General features: G+C 39.7%; 1 protein-coding gene across 1 annotated transcript in view; it reads left to right on the top strand.

Moving 5' to 3' along the window:
- USH2A (usherin) overlaps nucleotides 1-22,354 on the top strand; it is a gene marked incomplete at its 5' end in the record, with an annotated part of 567,922 nt that overhangs the window by 9,397 nt on the left and 536,171 nt on the right. Inside the window, 2 exons of the mRNA XM_025209559.1 lie at nucleotides 11,158-11,353; nucleotides 14,831-15,472. Coding sequence (XP_025065344.1) covers nucleotides 11,158-11,353; nucleotides 14,831-15,472 — 838 coding nt within the window. The remainder of the gene's footprint in view (nucleotides 1-11,157; nucleotides 11,354-14,830; nucleotides 15,473-22,354) is intronic.

Raw genomic sequence — 22,354 nt, 5'->3', positions numbered from 1 at the left:
TCTTTCCCCTGCTTTGTAGGTGGATCCCATCTCTGTGCAGCAGGCCTTCTTCTTGGAACACTATCCCATGGTTGAAGAAGCCAAAGCCCTGCAAGCAATACCATCTGCATAGCCACGTGTTGATCTCCAGGATTCATCTGCTCCTGTCTGGACTTGCATATATTGAACTCAGCTGCTTCTAATCAGTGGCCAGACTAAAAAAATACTCATAGCAGTGTCTCTTTAGGGTAAGAAGCAGGCTCCTTTAAATGTAGGTATTCGAACAAGCACATTATGTAATCTCCCTCTTCCCCAAGGCACAAGGGAATGCATGGAGAAGAAAATCGGTAGAGAGTAGTTGATGAGTATGCAAGTTTGGTGAATTTTTGAATTGATGACCATGTGGCTGCCTAGGAGGTTTGAGTTCTTAGACCTGAGATTCAGTGCCATTAAAGACTGCCTGACAGAAGGAAAAAATGTTTCTTGAATAAATGCTATGACAGTTATAAGAAATACTACTTTGAATTCAAAGTACAATACTGTGCCTTATCAAAGATCCCCATTTTAAAAACTCAGCATCTGATTGGGAGACATTAATTAACAAAAAGCAAGTAGGACAGCACCTTTGAACCTGTAAAGATTGTCATGCAGATATCCTTTTGGAACCCATCTAGTCTTGGATGAAGGATTAGATTTGTAATAGTAGACCTTTCCTGTGAGGTATGTTAATCTGACAGAGACTTTCTTGAGTCAGAAAATCATAACTGCTGTTCTTTCCTTCATGGAAAGTGGTGAAAAAAGTGAGAAAGCTCATAGCAGAGACATTCCCCAGCTTTGAAAGAGGTCATTCACTGCGTCACATTCTAGGTTCTGACACACACAGGCCACTGGTCATTGTGTTTGCTGTTTCTAGATGCAGAGAGGCCAGTCAGTAGTTGACCAAATTGATTTTAGCATGAGTGATGATATTTCTGTTCCACTCTGGTCCACTCTGTTCACATTTCAGCTTCTGTTTTGTAAATCTGGGTGATTATTTTCCCTTCGATGGCAATGCCAATTGAGATTAAAAAATGTGCTCTGCCCAGGACAAGATTTTTCTTGGGGCTAATCCTGTCATCTTTATTTATGAAAACCACATTAGACATGTTGACCTTTATGACCAGGACACATCAAGTCTTTTCCATGGAATAAATGAGTGTTCTAGGACTTCAGTGTCTGTTGCATTCACCTGGTGAATACTCTGCCCTTGCTCTCTCTCTCTGTCCTATGGCCTAAATTGGAATGGAGATGATTATTCTAGGTTGCCATCTGATTTAAGAATTACTTTCCCTGGTTGAATCACTTCAGATAATCTCTTCATTCACCAGTTTGAGGACCCAATTGATGTAGAAGGATAACAGGGATTACCGGAAAGGTCTGTTGAAGGAAGTCTGTCTGTGAAATCAGAATGCCCAAAAAATGCCAATGAGAATGGGATTTTTGTTTCTTGATGGCCTGTACCTTGTCCAGCAGAACTGGCCTTTATAATTCTGTCTTGCTTGAGATCTGCCTGAGAAAGAGGGAATAAGGAGGTCCCACTTTGCTTGAGGGCAGAACACAGTTTTCCCACAAGTTATCAGAGAGAAGGAAATCAGAAGCCACAGGTTGTTTCTTCTTGTTCCTGGCTTTTCTCTCCCTGGAGCCAGTAGGGAAACCAGCTGCTACAAATGTTGCCCTGTGGGGTCAGGCCAACTCTCAGGATCTCAAAATTGCACTGTTAGATGGGAGAGTATGACACAATTGCTCATACACAAACACACAAATCAATTAGGTGTGCGCGCGCACACACACACACACACGCACACACACACACACACACACACACACACCCCCCCAACCAACTCAGGCACATACACATCCAAGATTACCAGCCTAGGCACATGCATACCTATCATGAATTCAAGCACATACATGCTCTAATGATAATGACATGAAATCATACATAGTACACATACACATGTACATATACATACACATATACACGCAGGCTATACACACTGTCACTGACTCAGGTGACAGTGTGTGTATTGGTGCCTGTGGTACCTATGCTTTGGGTGCTTGGTAACTAAAGAGCAAGTGGCAGAGATCAGGGGAAAAGGCAGTGGGGATAAGGTAATAACAGTAGCAGAGATCAGGGGAGAAGGCAGTGGAGATGAGGCAATAGCAAAGAAACGGGTTTGCAGGCAGAGAGGATCTCAGGATGGCTGGAGACACAAGAGCTCAGGACAGGTGTTGGAGGTGGCAGTGAGCCAGAAGCAAGACAGGGAGAAATGAGACAGAAGTTAGAGGGGTGAGGAGCAGAGACTGGAGCAGGGCCAAAACTGTAGTAAAGCAAAACCCAACTCAGGGGTCCAAATAACAGTTTTCTTAAATGAACAGTATACTGTACAGCTTGGTTCCCACACACACTCACACGATGATAGCAGGAAAAAGAGACTCAGTGAAAGGGTTGGAGTCCAGGTAGGGAAGAGAAACAGAGTCCAAGTCCTTGTTTGAAGAGAGGGTGGGGGTGATAGCTATCTATCCAGGATGGAAGGGGTCCTCGATGGCCAGTTGGGGTCTTTCTTCAGCAGCTGTTGTCCAGAGCGGGGGTTGCCGGCAGGGCCTCTGGGTTGATAGGCAGCGTGACGTGGAGCACGTCTGCTGCAGGTGAAGATGGCATCCCAAGGAGTCAGTCTTCACTACTCCTTTTTATGGGGCAGACTACCTCTGATCTCCTATGGGGAGGGCCTGTCCAGGCAAGGTCAGTCCTGTCCCAGAGGGCTCCAGGTGTTCTTACTGTGCATGAGAAACCTGGCACAATGGTGGGTTGCCTCATCTTTTGTTTCTTGAATGCTGAGGGTGGTTCCAATGGCTGGGTCCTTGGTCCCAGTATTGGTTTTGATGGTGGGGTGATTTAGTAGGGGGTCCTGTTATCAGTGTGTTTCATGCATCCATTCACTCTTTTGCTTCAGGTATTGAAGGAAAACCAATTTACATGGGAGAGGTTACAGACTTAAACATTAGTCATAATTACAACAAACTTATACAACAGGGCATGGGAACAAAATGAGAACCTGACATGCACAAAATGGATACTTGACATCACTCATGCCAGCCCATACTGCAGGCTTAAATACATAGAGACACTTAAGACATAATAACCGTATGGTGTAATACACTACAGTAATCCAACACACACAGCAAAACACTATTACAATAGCTCATGGTTACTATAAAATGGGACTTATGTACACAGGGTTTCAACTTAACTTATAACTACTTATATATACCCATAGGGAATAGAGGAGGGGAGAGAAAAAGGCAGAAATGATGGGGAAAAGGGGATGTCATATTTCTAAGTTAAAAAAAATAAAAATAAAGAAACACTGGGGGATTTTGCTAGGGGGGTTTGCTACACAAATACTTCAGAAGGTGAGGTATTACTGAGGGGATAGTCTTCCTAAAGGGCAAGTGCAGTTTGAGAATGGAGCTGGGAATTGGACAGATATTAGTGAGCGGACCCGCTAGCCAAAAATTTGAAATAAAAAGTTGAAAATATCCTCAAAAATTCTGAAGCAGGGAGGTCTGGCTGAGCTTCTTGCAATTGTGGAGGCTGATAAAAAGGAGAATGCATAGGGAGAGTCCATTCCTCTGCAGTCCATGACTGACAGGTCAAGGTCTGTGCCCTAGCTGTAAGATGTCTGCATTACCCATTGAAAGGTATCTGTCAGTCTTAGCAAGATGGTAACCTACATAATATGTTTAGTGTGCCCAGCTCTGGAAGAACAAGCAGGCAGTAAAGGGCTGTTGATAGAGGCCAAGGTTCTGTTAAATCCTTTTCCTCCAGCTGGGCTCAGGCTTAACTATATAGGTAGAAAAGGCAGGGCAGAACAGCACATTATAGACTAACAACTTACTTTGTCAGATACTATGAATGGACCTGCAGGGACAAAGGGTTCTACATATAAAATAATAACTTAGATACAAAGATGGTGAAGTGGGGAGGAAGCAGAGTGGGGGGCAGTGCTGAGAGAAGCAAAGGTGGTAAACAAAGCAATAAATTCATAGGGACATAGGGGTTATAATAGCCCAGGTAATGGGATAAGAATCCAGAGTCTCTGTTTAGACTTTGTTAGTTTTGAAGGCTAGGGACAAAAATTATACATCAACTGGTATAAGTAATTGGAAACTGGTTCAAATCTGTAACACGCAGAAATTCAGAACACACAAATTGCTATCAAAGTCGCCAAACCCAGTTAAGCTCAACCTGGATGGATGTAGTATCAGACTTAAATCATTTACATTAAATCAGTTTATTGAACTTCTGTCCCAGATTCCCTCCAGATTCAAATTAAGTCACAGTTCCCTAGCATCCCAGGATGCTTTGCACCTCCCCTCCCCACAAACTCCCCCTTACAGGGTGGGTGGGTTAGCATTGGTCCAAGCTGTCAGCTCCAGCCATCAGGGAGGCGTGCTCTAGCACTCCCTGACTTCTGGCCTGGGCCACATTCTAGGATCAAAAGTGAATGTCTGTTCACTTGCTTATCAATTCAATCTACATAGTTTAGACTAACCTGTGAAGATTGAATACATTCAGCCTTGGGCTTTTTGACTGTCTGTACTTAGCCATGGTGACATGTTGAGCAGACACTTGCCAGTGATCTGCTCAGCACTTTTATCGCTAACTCTGGAGAGGCACGGTTATATTAAGGGCATGCGGGTTATATTCTTCCTAGCTCAGCTGCATCATGCTGAGGGTGTGGTTATGCAGATATGAGTAGTGAAATAAATGAAAATTTGCAATGGTACCTTTCTCAGTCAAACTGAAAAAGGAGGCTTGCCCTGTGCATAAAATGCCGATGTCCTCTTCATCTTTATAAAGATCTTGAAAATGAGGTTGGGGAAAAGTTTTAGCCGGTGACTCCAGACTGCACTGACAAATACAAACTTTGTTTTCAGACTCTTTAATAGCCCGATGAGGGTCATGCCTCAGATAAAATCCCAGGTTCTGTCAATTCTTGTATTGGTATTGTGAGAGAATGATACTTTCTTTAAAACTAGGAAAAATGTTATTCCCTGGAGTGATAAGAAAGGGTGGTGTAACTTCCTCAGGTGATGCCAGAGTAGGAGAAAATAATTGTGACAACGACTTAGACTCCAAAGACTTAAATAGTTGAGAAAAAAGGGAATATAATCAAAGTGTGCACATTCTGTTCATAGACTTCAAGAAAACCTATGATAGCATACCCGGAGAACGTCTGTGGGCCCTATTAGCTGAATTAGAGATTCCCAACAAACTAATTGAGCTCATTAAAGTTTTCATGCATGAATCAAGAACAGAATTAGTGTCCATGAAAGAAACATTTTCTCATTTAGAACCAGACTGAGAACAGGAGATAGTCTGTCTCTGATCCTATTCAACCTGGCACTGGAATAGGTAATCCAGAGCATAAATAACATGAAGGGAGGAATTCAACTGAATGGACAGCATAAAATCCTTACATATGCTGAAGATACAGCTTTCATAAGTAAAAATATGGATGTTAAATTCTGTACACCTAGCTAACAAATGAATCAAATAAAATTGGACTACAAGTGAACATGTAGAATAGGTAGAAGTAAAACACAGTGTCTGCTGTTAAATAGGACCTCACATAACAATAAAAAAAACACAATTTCTATGCAAGTGACCCACTTCAAGTATTTAGGTTCTATCATGGCACAGGAAGAAATTAAAGGAAAAATGGAAGCAAAAGATTTGCATTGTACAAGCTCTTGTTATCCAAGCTCACTGCAAGGAAAACCAAGCTTCAAGTCTATAAAACCATAATCAGGCCATGCATAACTTATGGCAGACAAACCTGGGTTCTCTCACAAGCAAATAAGATACTAATAGATCATTCTGAAATGAAGATTTTATGGAAAATCTTTAATGCACAGTATGATTCCATGACACAAGAATGGTGCGTAAGTAACAAAAATGAATGACTGTACCAATTGTACAGAGGCCCAATCCTGACAGGAAATCGGAGCATGACAACTACAATAACTGGGCCGTGTTGAAAAAATAGAAGTGATCCAGACTTCAAAAAAGCCTGTGTTGAGGTACTGGAGGGGAGAAGGCCATGATGAAGATGACTAGATGATGTAGTGTCAAACTTACAGAAATGAAATATGGATAACTGGAAGAAGGTACGCAATGACAGGAATGGATTAAGATAATGGAGGCAGCCAAGGGCTTCTAGGGCCTACAGTGCTAAATTATTATTATTATTATTTTTGCAAAAGTGTTTTTTTTTTCACCTGGGCCTCACTACTAACACAGCTTACACAACTCAGTGCAGCAATAAAGCTTGTTGGCTCTCTCAAGTAACATATATACCTCATTCCTTTGATCATTAGTATTGGGGAGACATTCAGACTGCTTCCAAAGGAGCATGACTGTCATACTGGAATCACAGCTCTGTTCTGACTCATTCTTCTACCAGTTAGCAATCAATACACTGCTGAATACATTGGTTATCAGTGGTTCTAGAAATATAGAGTTAAGGCCACGTGAGCTTATTTCCCTTTTTTTTCTACATTTGTATTTGAAATACATTAACTCTTCATTTCCTGGTTTTAGGAAGTTTGAGTTTCATTTAACTTTAATGTTGTGGAAGGTCATAAATTACCATCAAGCAGATTTCTTAATGAAGATTTGGCAATGAATTTACTGTTTTTTTAATGAAAGAAAACTGTCCTTTGTAGGAGTGGTTATGCATGCATTTCTATTCAATAAATACTTTTTCAGTTGAGATGCAAATGTAACTAGGTAGAGGTGAAGGATGCTCTGTGATTCCTAATGCTGCTCCACTGTCCTATGTGCTTATTCATTATGCAATTTGTATTACGGTCTTGTGTTGAAATGGTTAGGGCGTGTATTTGCTAACAGGGCTGGTGAGAGAAATCATAGATATCAGTCTCTTCAAAATGCAACAGTTTTGCTACTTGATAGCTAGAGTTGCTTATGCATGCTCTCTCTTTCTCTCTATCACCTCATCTAGCCATTGCCTGCAACAGATAGCTCTGTATCTCCATATTTCCAGGTAACTCTCTGCTGCCTGTTCCTTTAAACCAGGGGCATCAAAGTTATGGTCCACAGGCAAGTTCCTGCCCACGCAGCCCTATCATGCGGCCTGAGGATCTTGGACTGGACACAAATGCTGTATTCAGCGCACATCAGGCCTGGCCACACATTTGCTGGTCTGGTGCACACTGCATGCACACACACAGCTGGTCTGGGGCATGTGCTGCACTCAGTGTGCCAGGCTGGTCTCTGGGCCCAGTCTAGCTCACAGACTGCCTCCATGTTACTCATCCAGCCCATGAGGCCCAATGAATTTGGTATGCCTATTTTAAACCTTTAATGTTAGAAGCATACACAAAGTTGCTTCTTGCTGTCTGACACTGCTGCTGCATACTCATAATATTAGTAGAAGCTTATCACATGGCTGCATGCTACCTTAGTTATGGGCCCCACTATACTGAACCAGACCCCACAAGCTTACCATACTCTGTCTGTCCCCAGCTTGATCAGCCCTCCCTGTGCCTTTAGCCTACCTAGTTAGCTCCCCTCCACTCTTACCACCTCCCTTTATGTTTGGCTTGTCCCAGCATCTCACAAGGGGATCATCCATATTTTAATTTTGTATTAGTTTTCCAGAGGTTTTAATTAAGTTTCCAGGGGTTTAACATTTGGGTTTTCTTCAGGGCAAGCCTGGGCCCCAACTCATATGGGAGGGGACTTAGATCACAGCATTAAGTGGGCAGGGCCTTCTCAGGTTCCAGCACATGCAGAGAACAGAGAAAGAAGGGATCAAGCCTTCCCATAATGGCAAGGTGACTATGGATTTTGGACTCCGTGGGCATGTATACTAGATGCCTGCTCTGATGCATGCCAAGTAGCATGTGTCAGAGCAGCCTCTGCATTATGTCTATTCAGCGTCCCCATGCTTCAAAATGGTGGCAGGAGCACTTTAACTAAAGGTCATAGAATAAGTTTTAGTTAAAGTGCCCCTGCTGCCATTTTGAAGCATGGGATGCTGAATACATGTGACGCTGTGGGTTTTTTAATTAGAGGCCTCTCAGAGCAGCTCTAATTAAAGCGCCCCTCCCTCCACCCCAGAGCACATATATAGATGCCCCATGCGATGGGGGCTCAACCACCATTAAAGGGACAGCAGCTGCAACATTCTAGCTGACACAGACCTGAAAGGGGCAGGGACCAACTCTGAAGCACATGGGCTACTGATGCCACTTTAGTTAGGAGGGGCAAATGTGGCCAGCCAGTGACCAAGGGTCAGGGGGAGGTCCCCCCGTGGCAAAACTCACCAACCAGGAAGTGGCTGCGGTGCTTCCGGAAGTGGCCGCTGTGCTACATCTGGCACTCCCACCCCCAGCTGGTGCTTGCAGTGGGAACACTGATGCTCTCGCCTGCCCCACCTGCCCATTGCCTATGCGGCTGGTCAGGGCGTGCACCAGTGCTCTCAGGCGGTGCACGTGTACCCCTGCGCACCACCTAGGCATTGCTACTGCTGAAACATTATGCTCACATCTTTTTGTGGAGCTTTTCTTTTTGAGCATTGTGTTCCATATTGTCTCTTCAAAGAGGTCCTGTATACTAGTTGGCATAAATGTTTAATGATTGATACCCTTGGATCCATTCAGAACCATGGTTTGATTCCCCAAGTCCACACAAAAATAATGGTAGAATTTGGCAACCTTCTGAATGATGGTTTTCTTTATAAAATTTTTTTTGCAAGTGTGATCTTTATCATGAAGATCCCTCTGTCAAACGAGCCCAAATCAGGGTTACTAAACCTAACCTGAACCTCCATGGGGCACACTAAATTTCAAGGCAGCCCAAATAAGATTTGGGATTTTAGAGTTCTGAAAAAAGCAGGAAAGAGTTTTTTTCAGAGAGGTAGAAGTGGACCATGCATCTCAATGCAAGGTTCTGACTGAGTGAAAACACCCTGCGGACATAAATAAGGCCTGAAACAGTAGCTCTGAAATCAATGAATGGCTCCATTCATCTCACTGGATGCTCTCATCCCACCAGTTCTTGTATTCCTCTCATATCTATCAAGCATTCTCAATTATTCTCCATTCCTAAGCCTAGTCTTACCACTGTGTGCTGGATGCATATTTCTGGCATGTTTGTTTTCACCCTCCTAGAAAAAGGTGCAGGGTTTACTCAGATGCCATCTTACATGGGAGATGGGAAGAGGGACTCAGCTCCTTGGGGGAGAGGAGGACAGAGAGTGGGGCTACACACCCCTAGAAGAACTGGGCTTCCCAGATTCTAGCTAATATGAAGGGATAATGAAAGGGCCTTGAACACCTTCCCCAGAGGAAGAGGACCTTCCATACCCCAGCTCACATGTGGGAGCAAGGAAAACAGTTTAGACACACCCAGAAGGACAGGGAACCTGCAGATCAGGAGGGAGGGTAGGGTGGAGGTTTGATACATCCCCAGGGGTGACCCCAGATCCTTGTGTACACACGTAGAGTAGAATGTGGGGCTAATACGGGTCCATACTACTCTTTCCTCCAATTTAGGTTGCCAACCACCCCCATATATCACCTCTGGGTGCTTTCCTCTTGCCTCCTTTAATTGTCATACCAGCTCTCAACCTGACCCTGCCAGGTCCTCTCCCACCCCTCCTTATTTTTTCCTCCCCCTTAACCTATCCAGCCCAGCACCTTCTGACTTATTTACTGTTCTCAGATTACAGTTACTACCCCTTCCCCCAAACCAGAAATTTTGATAAAGGCAGATTGTAGCAAGATGCCTTCCTTTCCCCCACCCCCCTCCAGATTTCTGTTAAAAGTTAGATTCAAACTGACACTGGTGGATGTAGGTCAGGTTCAAGGACTCCTGTATATTCCCCTGAGCTACTCAGCTCATGTGAAAACTGACAGACTTGAAAGCTTCTTATCTACCTAGTTCACACGTACTCAGTATAATCCATTGAGTTGATGAGCATTAAGCATTTGCCTATCCAAAGAACCCATCTCCTACCTGAATATTGTTTTCAGTTTTGCTCCCCAGAAGGTGTAGTGGGTGCCATGAACTAGTTAAAGCAAATACTGGACATCTGAGAGTGTTTAGAGTAGTCTGAGCAGCGGTTTTATCTTTGATGTGTGAAAAATAAAGTTAGTAGAATCTAGCTAACTTCAAGCTATTCTTATTTTTTTTACATGGGTGGTAGGGGAAGAGGAGAGAGGAAGTATGGCACATGAAAGCCACTTGCTTAAATAACCCTGAGTTTCAAACACAAAGCTGAACATATGCCTCCACTCCCAGGGCACAAACCATATTTCAGGGAAATTCAAGTATACATATGAATTTTACAGCATTTAGAAGAGTCAGCCAGCTTATATGAGTATGGAAAATGGATTTTGGCTTTATGTAATTAATTGATTCTTCTTGATTGACTCGGCAATGCTGAATACATTCTACAGAATTGGTAGGCAAATTATTGAAACAGTGAGAATCACTTTTATGGCTATAAATCAGGAGTAAAGAGCAAATAAGGATTAAAATCAACAGTTGTTAACCAAAGCGGGTGAAGGAAATTTTACAAAATACACAGATTAGTCCTTCCTAATCATGCAACTTTATTTTTGAATAAATCCTGCAATCTGTAGTCCTGTCTCTTTCAGCGTTTCTTCCCATCAAAGTAAATTGAAGCATTTTCAGAGTAAAAACTAAAGGATCTGCCGTTTTGAAATGATATGCTATTTTGTAAAAAGTATGCCTCAGTTCTATTTTAAGAGAAATTTCACTTGACTAATATTGTCCTGTAACTGTTTTCCTTTGAAAGGTTCTATGCCTAATTTGTGACTAACTCACTATTGTTATTTTTCCACCCTACACAATTTTCTGTGATTTATTTTAATTGAACTTTTATATGCATGCTCTTTGCTTAATATTTCTCTTAGTTTTTCTTCCCAGTGAGTAAAATACTGTTTGTATTACACAGACCTATTTTTTCTGTTTCCATTTAAAGTGATCTCCTCCCCACCTCATACCCCCGCCCTTGCCGCTAATGAGTGTATCATCTAAAAATAGATATGTTCATCATTCTATAATATTTTGTATCTTTCTAGATTGGAGGCCAGTGTAATTGTAAGAGACATGTGTCTGGCAGACAGTGCAATCAGTGCCAGGAAGGATTCTACAATCTACAACAGTCAGAACCTGATGGCTGCAGTCCCTGTAACTGTAATACCTCTGGGACAGTCAATGGAGATATTACCTGTCACCAAAATTCAGGCCAGTGCAACTGCAAAGCAAATGTTATTGGTATGTGTATTGCAAGAGTTTTCAGCCATATTTCTTATTATCTGCTGGAAATAAAACACTTGATTTCTAAACTGAGAAGTAGAGTAAATTTCTGTTGCTGAAGGCACGTTAAAAAAATTGAATCAAATTAACTGTCTAAAATTTATTAATTTAATAATTCTATCACACTACAGCTTGAAGCTTAGTTTAATCAACCCTTTAGAAGTTTTTTTATGGTGTAGCTGCATTCGCTCACATAGCTCTATACTAATAAGTCACCAAAATAATATAATTTGCTTACTGCATAGATGTTCCTTTTAGGAAATTAGCACTTTTTCAAAATGTTTTATACTTAATGAGTTCTAAGCAAATCATTTCCATGCTAGTTTTCTTAATAGACCAAAATAAATGGATTTTTTTTCCTCAAAATATTCTGTGCTACAGGGTCCTTTGTGATAAATCTTTCCATTTTTTCTATTATATTTCTTTGAACTGTTCCTATGAAATGCAAAATAAGTCAACATAATTCCACAGATCATGTACATTGCTAGGGTTACTTATCAAGGGCCACATAATTTTAATTTTGTAATTCAATGCCAAGCTGATTATAATAAACTGCTACCTTCTGTGTTATTTATCATTTTTTTACAAGACGTGCTTTTTTGTTTGTTACTCCCACAGGTATTTTTCAGAAATTAGATTTGATTATAGCAATTTATTACTTCCAGCATATTTGAGGGGAGCCACAGCCACATAAGGACAAAATTTATCAAGCACCCAAAATACACAGTGTATATAATACATTTTGAAATGTTGATGTATGGGAATATTATGCAAGGAGAATTTCCTGATAAAGTGAGCTCTGCATGGTAACTGTATATGTCTCAGACCATACGACTCAGACCATACACATAGCTCACTTTCACCGTTTCCTTATTATTTTAACCATTGTCTGTGTGCTTTCTGAAAATAACCATGGCTGTCTGCAGATATGAGAAATACTTTGAAATGTTGAAAGTATTTTAATTTCTTCTCATACAATTCCTGTTAATCTCTACCATATATTTAGAAGAGGGAAATCTCATAGCCATAGGGCAAAAGTGAAGCCCCAAAAGGTTGAATCACAGATGTTTTCAAGCTATTGCTCTTTTTTCTTTAGTATGACTGGAATTTCCAAAATAAGCAAAGAAGAAATAGTAATACATAAAAATGTTGCTCTCAAAGTTCCTCATTCTATGTGACTCTGAGCCTCTTTCCTGAAGGAGTGACTTCAGCTCCCATTGCCTATGATGTGAAATAAAAGATGGTCAGCATGCCGAAGGAGGTGCTCAGTGCCTTGCAGAGTAAAAACCAACCTTACCTTACCTGGTTTTTTCCATGTAAACAGTAAATACCTCTTAAAATTTAGTCAAATATATGGTCAAACTGGAATTTTCAAACAATTCTAAATTGTATTTGTATTTTGTATATTTGCATGTGGCCCGATTCTGAATTCCCAGTATATCCAAAAGCTTCCAATTTTTTTTTACTGTGATTTGAGGTATTCAAGGAATACAGGATCAGAACCTTTCTTTCTTATTCACTTACTTGTGCTTTAAAGTACTTCCATGCTATTGATGGGAATGCTTGGGATGATTTTTATTTCCATCAAGAAAGGTTTTATTCGACAAAAATTATGTATGAAATGCAATCCTGCAAACACTCTTGCACAAGCTCACCTATAATCATGTTCATTTATTTGATTTCAGTGGAACTACTAATGCACTTAAAGTTAAGCAAGTGGTTAAAAGTTGATAGGAGAGGGTATTAAAACATTTCAGACTAGAGTCCCTTTTCCTGTTTTCATAAATTACTCAATATTTTTCTGCATATTATTGCAGCATGCAGATAAATGCAATTTACCAAAACTGTGCATTGACCTTTTACAAGGGAAAGCTACATCTTGAAGACATGTACTGAATTTTTTTTAAAGCTTGGTTTACAAGTAACCTCCATCTATTGTCATTTTATCTATTTCAACAAATGTGATAACAGGAAATGCAACTGAGTACCGCAGTGTTATGGAACGTGAACTGTTAGAGTTAACACAACTGTTAAATCTTACTAATGATTCTATCACCAGTAAAATACATTAGCACCAATAATTTTATTAAAGTAGGTCATTCATCTAGAATAAAAAGGTAGAAGAATGTGAATTAAATGCCAAGTGTGCTAACTCCCCTGTACTTGTTAACATTGAATGTGATGCCCTGTAGGCCTTCCTCAGTATCGTTAGGAATAGATTACCTGTCAGGAATATGTATGGCATATTCAAATAAGCACTGCGCATATTTTTAAAACTGATATGATATGAATCCATGTAGACCAATTTTAATAGTTCAAAATGAGTCATAATTCTTGTTAACAATACAGTTATTTTTAAAATTTGCAGCAATAGTGGTCCTTTTTTATTTTCCTTATTGAAATTAAATGATATGCCTTAGGTGAGTCATTCATCACTGTTAACGGAACTTGCCTTCTGTTGAAGTGCTTGAGTTTTTATCCATATATATAATGCATTTCCTACCATTTCAGGAGATGCTTTTCTACATATGAGTTTCTAAATGTATTGTCGTATGTTTATGTATTTGTTAAAGGATGGAAATGCTTTGTTAGAACACAGGACTTTTTTTTTCTTTTACTGGATGCAACAATTAAAAAATGGCTTCACAGTGAGAGATTTTCCCATTGCAAGGGAAAACACATACAAGTGATTTAGCATTTCTCGCATAATCGAGTTTATTTTCTTCTGATGTACGTTTAATAAACTAAAACTCAAATGCAACCCCTGAGGCAGGGATAAAACAATGACTTTGAAAACAAATCTAACAGATGTACAGTATCCAGAATTAAGAAAAAAGTTTATTTTTTTAATGAACTGTAGGAGCCAACCAACTTAGAAGTATTATTTCATTTTGGATAATGGAAATAATTTTCTGTATTCAATAAGGGCCAATAATAATTTAATAATAATGAAATAAATATTAAAATTAAAGTGCGATGTTAAGTAAAACTCATTTATTGTCATTAGTTCTGTTTACCATGTCCATGAGTGTGTTTATATGTATTTCTTATGAAAAATGCATTAACACTCCAGCACGTCTTTCTTTCATTCAGTTTGAATTGCACCTCTTGTAGTTAGGGAGAAAGTCTGTGTAACAAGTGGGCACATAAGATATAGTTAGAAGTATTTTTAAGTTTTGAAATCTTTTGCTCATATATCTTAAAAGCCACATTTAAAAGCCTCCCCCCTCAACACACATTGTATCTAGACAAAATATAAAAAAGAAATAACTGTTATATTAGTTACCATTGTTTGTGTTGACTTTGTATAGGCATCTCCTTGTGGGTCCTGTTAAATATTGTGGTGAGCAAAGACTTCAGCACGTTTTAAAAATATATGGTGTATATCAAATTTGTTTCTTCCTCTTTTTTTATTAATAATTTTTCTCTTGTCAGGTCTCAAGTGTGATCATTGTAATTTTGGATTTAAAACTCTCAGAAATGTCAATGAAGATGGATGTGATCCCTGTCAGTGCAACATCAATGGCTCAGTGAACCAATTTTGCATCCCTTTTACTGGACAATGCAATTGTAAAGGTGAAGTAAAGGGACTTCAGTGTGACACCTGCATGGACAACTTTTATGGGTTGGATGCTACTGGCTGTAAGGCTTGCAAGTGTAACGTCTCAGGGTCACTTTTTGGAACTGTGTGCAACGCTAAAACCGGGCAATGTGTATGTAAACCTTATGTCAGAGGAAGGCAATGTAATGAATGCTTGGATGGGTACTATGAAGTACAACAAAATAATTCCTTCTTCTGTCTGCCATGTAACTGTGATAAGGCAGGTACAATAAATGGAGCTCTGCTCTGCGACAAATCAACAGGACAATGCCCTTGCAAAGCTGGTGCAACTGACCATCAGTGCAATCTGTGTGTGTCTCATATGTACAATCTCACTATTAGCAACCCTCTCGGCTGCCAGATTTGTGATTGTGACCCCTTGGGAACATTAGCAGGAACAGTTTGTGACCAGATTAGTGGACAATGTGTATGCCTCCCTAATCGTCAAGGAAGAAGGTGTAATCAGTGCAAACCAGGTAAGAAAAGCTGAATAAAATGTTTGTTACAGTATGTTGTATTAAAAACTCAGAGTATATGCCTTCTTCCTTTATTATATTTAGTCATTGACCTTATATTTTTTGATATGAGGCACCAGGGCCTAGGGCTTGATGTACCTCTTACTTAAAGCTTGATTTCCTGCAGAAGTACATGTCCTCTGTTACTGTTGATTTGACAGGTATGAGTAAAGAAAAAGTCTCTTGCACAGTGATGGATATTTAGCCCACTGAGAGCCAGAAATTGTAATTATTTGATATTTATAGTATTATAGTAGCGGCCAAAGGTCAGTTTTACATTCGGCTCTGTACTGATATTGAAAAAATATGAGTTTATAGCCAATAAATTATAAATTATATCTGGTTTGAAAAAGGGCTAAAATAATCAAATACATATATTGATATGCATATGTGTGCTGTTAAATTATTGGTATTAAAAGAAATGACAACTATCTCTATCTGCTACTCAGCACAGCCATAATAAATTTCTGCAATACTAATAAGAAAATAACCAGTGGGGAATCCTGAGGAGAGATTTCAACAGTGGTCTCCTCACAGACTAGTTCAGGAAGGTTGCTCCTTATCTAAGGGTCAGCATGGAGAAAGGTGCAGAGAGGTTTGTATGAACAGTTGACAAATAGGCTGCCAAAGCTGGGAAAAACTTGTTTTAAGTACCCTTGCTTGTGCTAACATGTTGGAAGTATGCTAGTTTTCTAGAGGGCTTAGCAAGTTTTGGCCCTGGAAATAACTGAAATCATAGTTAGTACATTGCAATGCTTTGAAACAATTCAAAATTTCATACTACATTGATGTAAATGGACTTTAACAATTCATTACAGGTGGATGGGACTGTAGTTTTATTTTGTGTTTTTGTGATTTAGAAAAGAGTTGCATATAGTGAAAGCACATTTATTATTAATCTAACCTTAGTATGAGTGCTAAAAGGGTAGATTTAGTTTTACTTAAATTTGTAGGCAATCTGTTAAAGCAGCAGTGCACATTAGAAGGTGCATTAGAGCCCTATTGGTTTTAATATGTCATTTGATAACTTGAAGAGAGGTTAAAAATGCCGCTTAACCTCCATTAAGTATTTTTAATAAAAAAAAAATCATTTAAATTATTTTAGGTACATATACTAATAAATATGGCATCACTGTGTTTTTCTTAGTCCCTTCTCCAGTGCTATCTGACCTGCTGACATTCAACCGCAGGCACTTTAATCAGAGTGGGCAGAGGAATGATGTCAAGGCTTCCTGAGCTAGTGACCCACCCTTGTCCTTGAAAAATAAAGGCAAGGTTTATGCACATCCATAATGGTTTAAAATGTTTAATTGATAGTGTGTGGAAAAACTTCCATGGCACTCAGAGGGATATTTCACAAACTGGCTTGGTTAAAAAAAAATGTCTTGTAATTATCAGTTTTCTTGGTGGGCTAATAAATGCATACACATGAGAGTGCATGTAGCATGGAGCCTAATGCTTTAGAAATGAGTTAAACTGCATAATTTTGTAATGGCCTGATCCTGCTCTTGTTGTAAATAGTACAGTGTAATAGTTTTGTGTTGATTTTATTGTGATCTGGTTTGGAATATGTGAATACCTGTCTCTTCATTAGCAGATCTCAAAGCATTTCATGAGGGTCAGTATCATTAGCTCCATTCTACAGCATGGAAAATTAAGTACAAAGTGAAGTGTCTTGCCCAGTATAATCCAGCAAGCCAGTGGTAGAGATAGGAATAGAACCCAAGTCTCCTTAGTACCAGTTCAGTGCACAGTATTGCATACTAGACGTTGGTAGCAGAACACATATAAAGACATGGGGAATTACAAGGGTAAGTAATAGTAAAAGATTTCTGAGATCTTGTCCCAGATTATCAACATTTTTAAGCATAGGGACTTTTGGCATAGGTAATAATATAGAGAGAAGGGTAAAAATGCAGAAAGGAATAAATGCCACTAGATGAAAGAAACGTTTTAGATGATTGAATTTAACCTTGCATTTTATAGAGACTGTTAAAAATAACAGAGACACCCAAATTTGGTATGAAGACAGTGTGTTTGTCCTGATTTTAAGCATTGTAACAAAGAGTAATATAATTGTAATAATACCTAACTGTAAACATTATGTATTGTTTTTAAAAGAGACATTTTCACAAACCAATCTGATAATAATACTGGTATTAAGATAAGGAACTATGGAACAGTTTAATTGGTTTCAAATTCTCTAACCATGTCCTTTGGCTTTGCCTCAGGCCAAAGATAACAAAATGCACTGCAAGTATATCAGTAGCCATCACAACCTAATTAAAAGCACATAATTAATTAGGTAAAAATGGCAACCTTATAAAGACATTAAGGTAGGTTAGATTGATGGAACAGCACACCTATTTTATCTGAATTTCCTGATTGAAACTACTGTGTGGTTTATAGCGTAAACTCAAGTTGCGTACACATCTTCATTTCCCAGTTCCTTTATTTAAAATAACTTCTAATGAAAGGGACTGAGATTAGTTTTGAAAAGGGAGAGACTTGTATTGAAACTAATCTCTTGGTGCATTTTGTTGTGATTCTAAATGCAGGAAAAGGTCAGCACGTCATCCTGCTGTCCTGTTTACTGGTGGGGAAAGAAAAAATACAAAGCAAGAAAAAATTGTGCAGCTTGGGAAGGAATGTAACTGTTAGGGGTTTTTATTTTCTGTGGAGCATTGAACATTTGGATCACCTCCTACGATCAGGGGGCCACATCACATAGGATCAGTACTGAAGAAAAGAATAAATTGAGGGAACCTCAGTCCTATTCCTGGTTTGTTGCTCATTTGTTAAAAAAACCCCATAGTTTTCTTCTATAATTTTGTTACGTAAGAGGCAAAAATTTCTTAGGGTGATAAGTTATCATTCTAAGAAATCCTTGACTCTTATAATTCCTGGAACATTGCAGCTACAACATCACTCTAGCACTACCATCATTTTCTTAAACATCTAAACAGAACTTGGATGGAGTTTAGCTATCTAAGTTCAAAAGACTCTTTCAAATTGGTCCTGATCCAGTAGGCATAAATATCATCAGTGGCTTGAATTCAGAAAGCGCCACCATACTGTAGTGTTCTCTTGGAGTCTATACTAGGGCTTCTGTGCTTGCTCAGAAGTGATTCTGGTGGATTGCCTAATTAGCTAACTCCAGCCTAGGCTCTGTTGTAATTTAAATTAGTGCTGAAATGTGCTTAAGCTCTGTCAAAGTCCCTGGAGAGGCCCTACTCAGTAGCCAGGTTGTTCAGATCACTCTTAACTGATATCAAGGACTTCAAATTCAGCTCAAAAGCAGTGGTGGAACCCTATCCTTTCCTCAGTTGCCTACAGCTGTAAGCACCCATCTAGGGTAGGAGATCTGGCTTGATAGGCTCTTCTTGCCCTCAGGAGATTCAAACCCATGGCTCTGATTTCACAAGAGACTGTCTTAATTTCCAATTTATAGAAGAAGTGATATGAGGGTTTTCTTCACCCTTTCTGTTAAAGCTAGGCTACTGTACATCCACAACCACAAGAGTTGGGATCCAGAAGAGAAAGAAACAAGGGGGACCATCAGGTATACAGACTAGTGATAATGCCATACCCCTGGCAGGAGGAGGACTACTCTCTAGTCTCTGCTTCTGCCACTATTTTTGCATTTTACAATGAAACAATCATTGCTTAAGAAATAGAAATAACCCTTGCCTCAGAAAGCAGTGCCTGAAATTAGTGCAGTGTATAAATGGGGTACCAAAAAAGTTCTCAGATTTCCTGTATGAGAGGTAGGGTTAAACTTGTTTCCCATCTCCCTGTTATCCTCTTGTGGTGGGGGTGTTCATTGTGCTCGAGAGTGACATTGCTGGGAAATGGCCTCCTCTATTTATGTGCAGGACAGGTACTATGCTGCTCAAGCAACTGCAGTATGAGATAATACATGCTGCCTCACTAATAACTTCAAAGCTATACAGTCTCTGTGGTGGCTCTGTTCTGGGCCTCTCTGGAATAAAGTGCCAACTATGTGGTTGTTTTTATGATGCGGATATATGTTAACTGGAGACGGATATCACTTCATTGTCCACTTGAGATTTATCTCACTGAGGACCAGAGGCTAAACTTGAATAAAGATTTGAGCACTAAAATTTATAATGTTTTCAATTTGTTTAGTTCTTCTGCTATTTGGATATGCGCTCATAGCATAATACTAGTGTGGAAAAAAAAAGCAATACCACCCTGGGGTGTATACATAAAGGCATAAGATAACCAAAATTATAATGCCTTGGTATGTTACTATGCAATTTAGGGCCCTTTCATTATAAAGCAACATGCTGGGAAGTTAAAGAAAGTTCATGGAGTGCTGAAAAAGATTCAGCAACTAAAGAAAATGACAAAAGAAAAGCTGATGGAACTTATTTATATACTGAAGGAGGAAAGGTGACTAATGGGTCTATGAGAATGCTGCAGAAGTATTTGAGAAGAGAATTTGGAAATTCATCTCTCTGAGTCATACCCTAAGGAATAAGAGCAAAACAGTTGGCAGAGGGAAGTCCCCTCATACCCAATGACTCTATTTAAAAATTGGTATTATTTAACATAATTATTAATGGTTTGGAGTGGGCGAACAATATAGGTATGTAATTATAGGGATGCAATTTCTAAGGATTAGAGAACACTAAGGCTAGGGCCAGACATTACATATAAACGGGTTTAAGTGATGAAAAACTGGTTTAAACCTGTAACAGAACAGATACTCAGTGCACATAAACCATTTGAAAATGGATGCACTGCACTCCCCTACCCTTCCCCGCACCTCAGAGTGCTAGCCCGGGGCTGGGGGCTGGCAACACTCTTGCCCCTTGAGCAACCAGCAGAAAAAAGCCTGGGACTGTGCAGGCAGACCTCCCTAATGAAAGAGCCCTGCCAGGGCCTGGCCACGCCCCCCCCAGCTCAGCTCCTTGCGGAAGGGAAGGGAGGGCTTCTTTAGTGTCCCCCTGACTTCTGGCCTGAGCCACTGCAGGCATGTGCCTGAATTTCCTCAGTCCAGAGAGAATGTCTGGTTTCAAACCAGTTCAGCCTAGCCATGTTAGGCTAAGCTGCAAAGATTGAATGAATTCACGCTCAGGCTTTTTTAATGTCTGTCCCTAGCTTAAGAGAACTCCATGGAAACATTTTTAAGCCAGGTGAATGGGCAACACAGTTGTTCACATTTATTGTTGACAAATGCCAAGCAATGAACATAATAGGTATAGTTGGGATCATTCATATACATTGTTAGATTCTAAATTTAAATGTTACCACTGGGGAGTGACACTTAACTGAGAATCTCTGTTAAATGCAAATGGGAGGGTTAAGATAAAAGAAAAAGATAAAATTATATTAGAAAAGGTAAGGAAGGGGATATGAAGCAATACTAACAAATATGTAATTATATAAACCAAATTTCACTGGAGCTCTACATTCAGTTCTGGTCCATAACAAAAAAGATTCAGTATGAATAGAGGCATTTTGGAGATAGATAAAAAATATAAAGATATAACTAGATACCTATATAAGGAGATATTGCGAAGAGGAAGGAAACACAAAGATATATCAAATCATGAATGATGTAGAAAAGATAAACTGAATGTTCTTTTTGTACTTTACAAGAATAAGAGGATGGGAATCGAAAGTGAAAGGCAACCTTTAAAAAAAGTTAAAAGGAAATAACCTTTTTATATGAAAACTAATGAACTGGTTGAACTCTTTGCTGCAAGACATATTGGAGGTACAGAACTTAGTAGAAGTTAGTAGAAAGGAACAAATACTTATACTTCTGCACCAATGCATTAGGTAGGGTAGTTATTTTCAGTCTGTAAGCCAACCACTGAGACATTTTGGAAGCAAACTTCTTTAATGAGGAAATAGTTGTTCCTTTCATCTTCTTTGGAAGATGCATTTGGTACTGGCCATTGGCAGAGACAGTATTCTAGAGTAGATGGACCAAACTGTGCTATTGCATGATCTTTCTTACATTTGCCTGCATTGTTTTCATTAGTGCCTTTCATGTCCTGCTCTTGATATAGGAGCAGAGAGGTCATTAGCCATATTAGCCTGAATTCAGGCAGAAGGAAGTGCAAGGTGGCACCTTATAGAGAATACATGATTAGTCTCTAAGGTCTACTTAGTTTCTAAGGGTACATGCAGAAATTAGATTTAGATTCATAGATTGTGGAACTGAGCCTGAAGTGGCCTTACAGGAGTTTGTATCCATTGCTTCTGGTCTTCCCCAGGGGTGCCCTGGTGAACAGCTGTTCACTGAGTTCTTGATGTGCTCCCCTGATGTAGTGGTAAGCCTTCTCTTCTGTAGGCTGAAGAGGCCCAAGTCCCTCAGCCTCTCCTCGTATGACTTCTTTTGCAAGTCCCTGATCATACAGGTGGCTCTTCTCTGGACCCTCTCAAGTTCTTTCACATCCTTGTTGAAGTGCGGTTTCTAGAACTGGATGCAGTACTCCAGCTGCAATTTCACCAGTGCGCAGTACAGTGGGAGGGGTTTAGGTTGTAGCTGTGTTGGTCTAAGGATATAGGCAGACAAGGTTCCTTGGGTGAATTTGATATCTTTTATTAGACCAACCCAAATGGTTGGAGAATAGTTATTAAGCAAGCTTTCGGGTTCAAAAACCCTTCGTCAGGCTCAGGAAGCTGCAGCAGTTGGTGTGTGTTCTTCCTGGATGGAATGAAAAGTAAAGAAGCCAGGGGCTGGGCTGGGCTGGGGAGTCAGTTGCCAGGCAGATTATAATGTATCAAAAATCCAATGTCTATGTTTAGTCCCTGATCTCTAGTATCCAGCAGGTTGATGAAATGGAGCTCATAGGCTCGTCTCTG

Source organism: Alligator sinensis, unplaced genomic scaffold (genome assembly GCF_000455745.1).
Source record: "Alligator sinensis unplaced genomic scaffold, ASM45574v1 scaffold842_1, whole genome shotgun sequence".
NCBI lineage: Eukaryota > Metazoa > Chordata > Crocodylia > Alligatoridae > Alligator > Alligator sinensis.
This window is presented reverse-complemented; position numbering and strand designations above follow the sequence as displayed.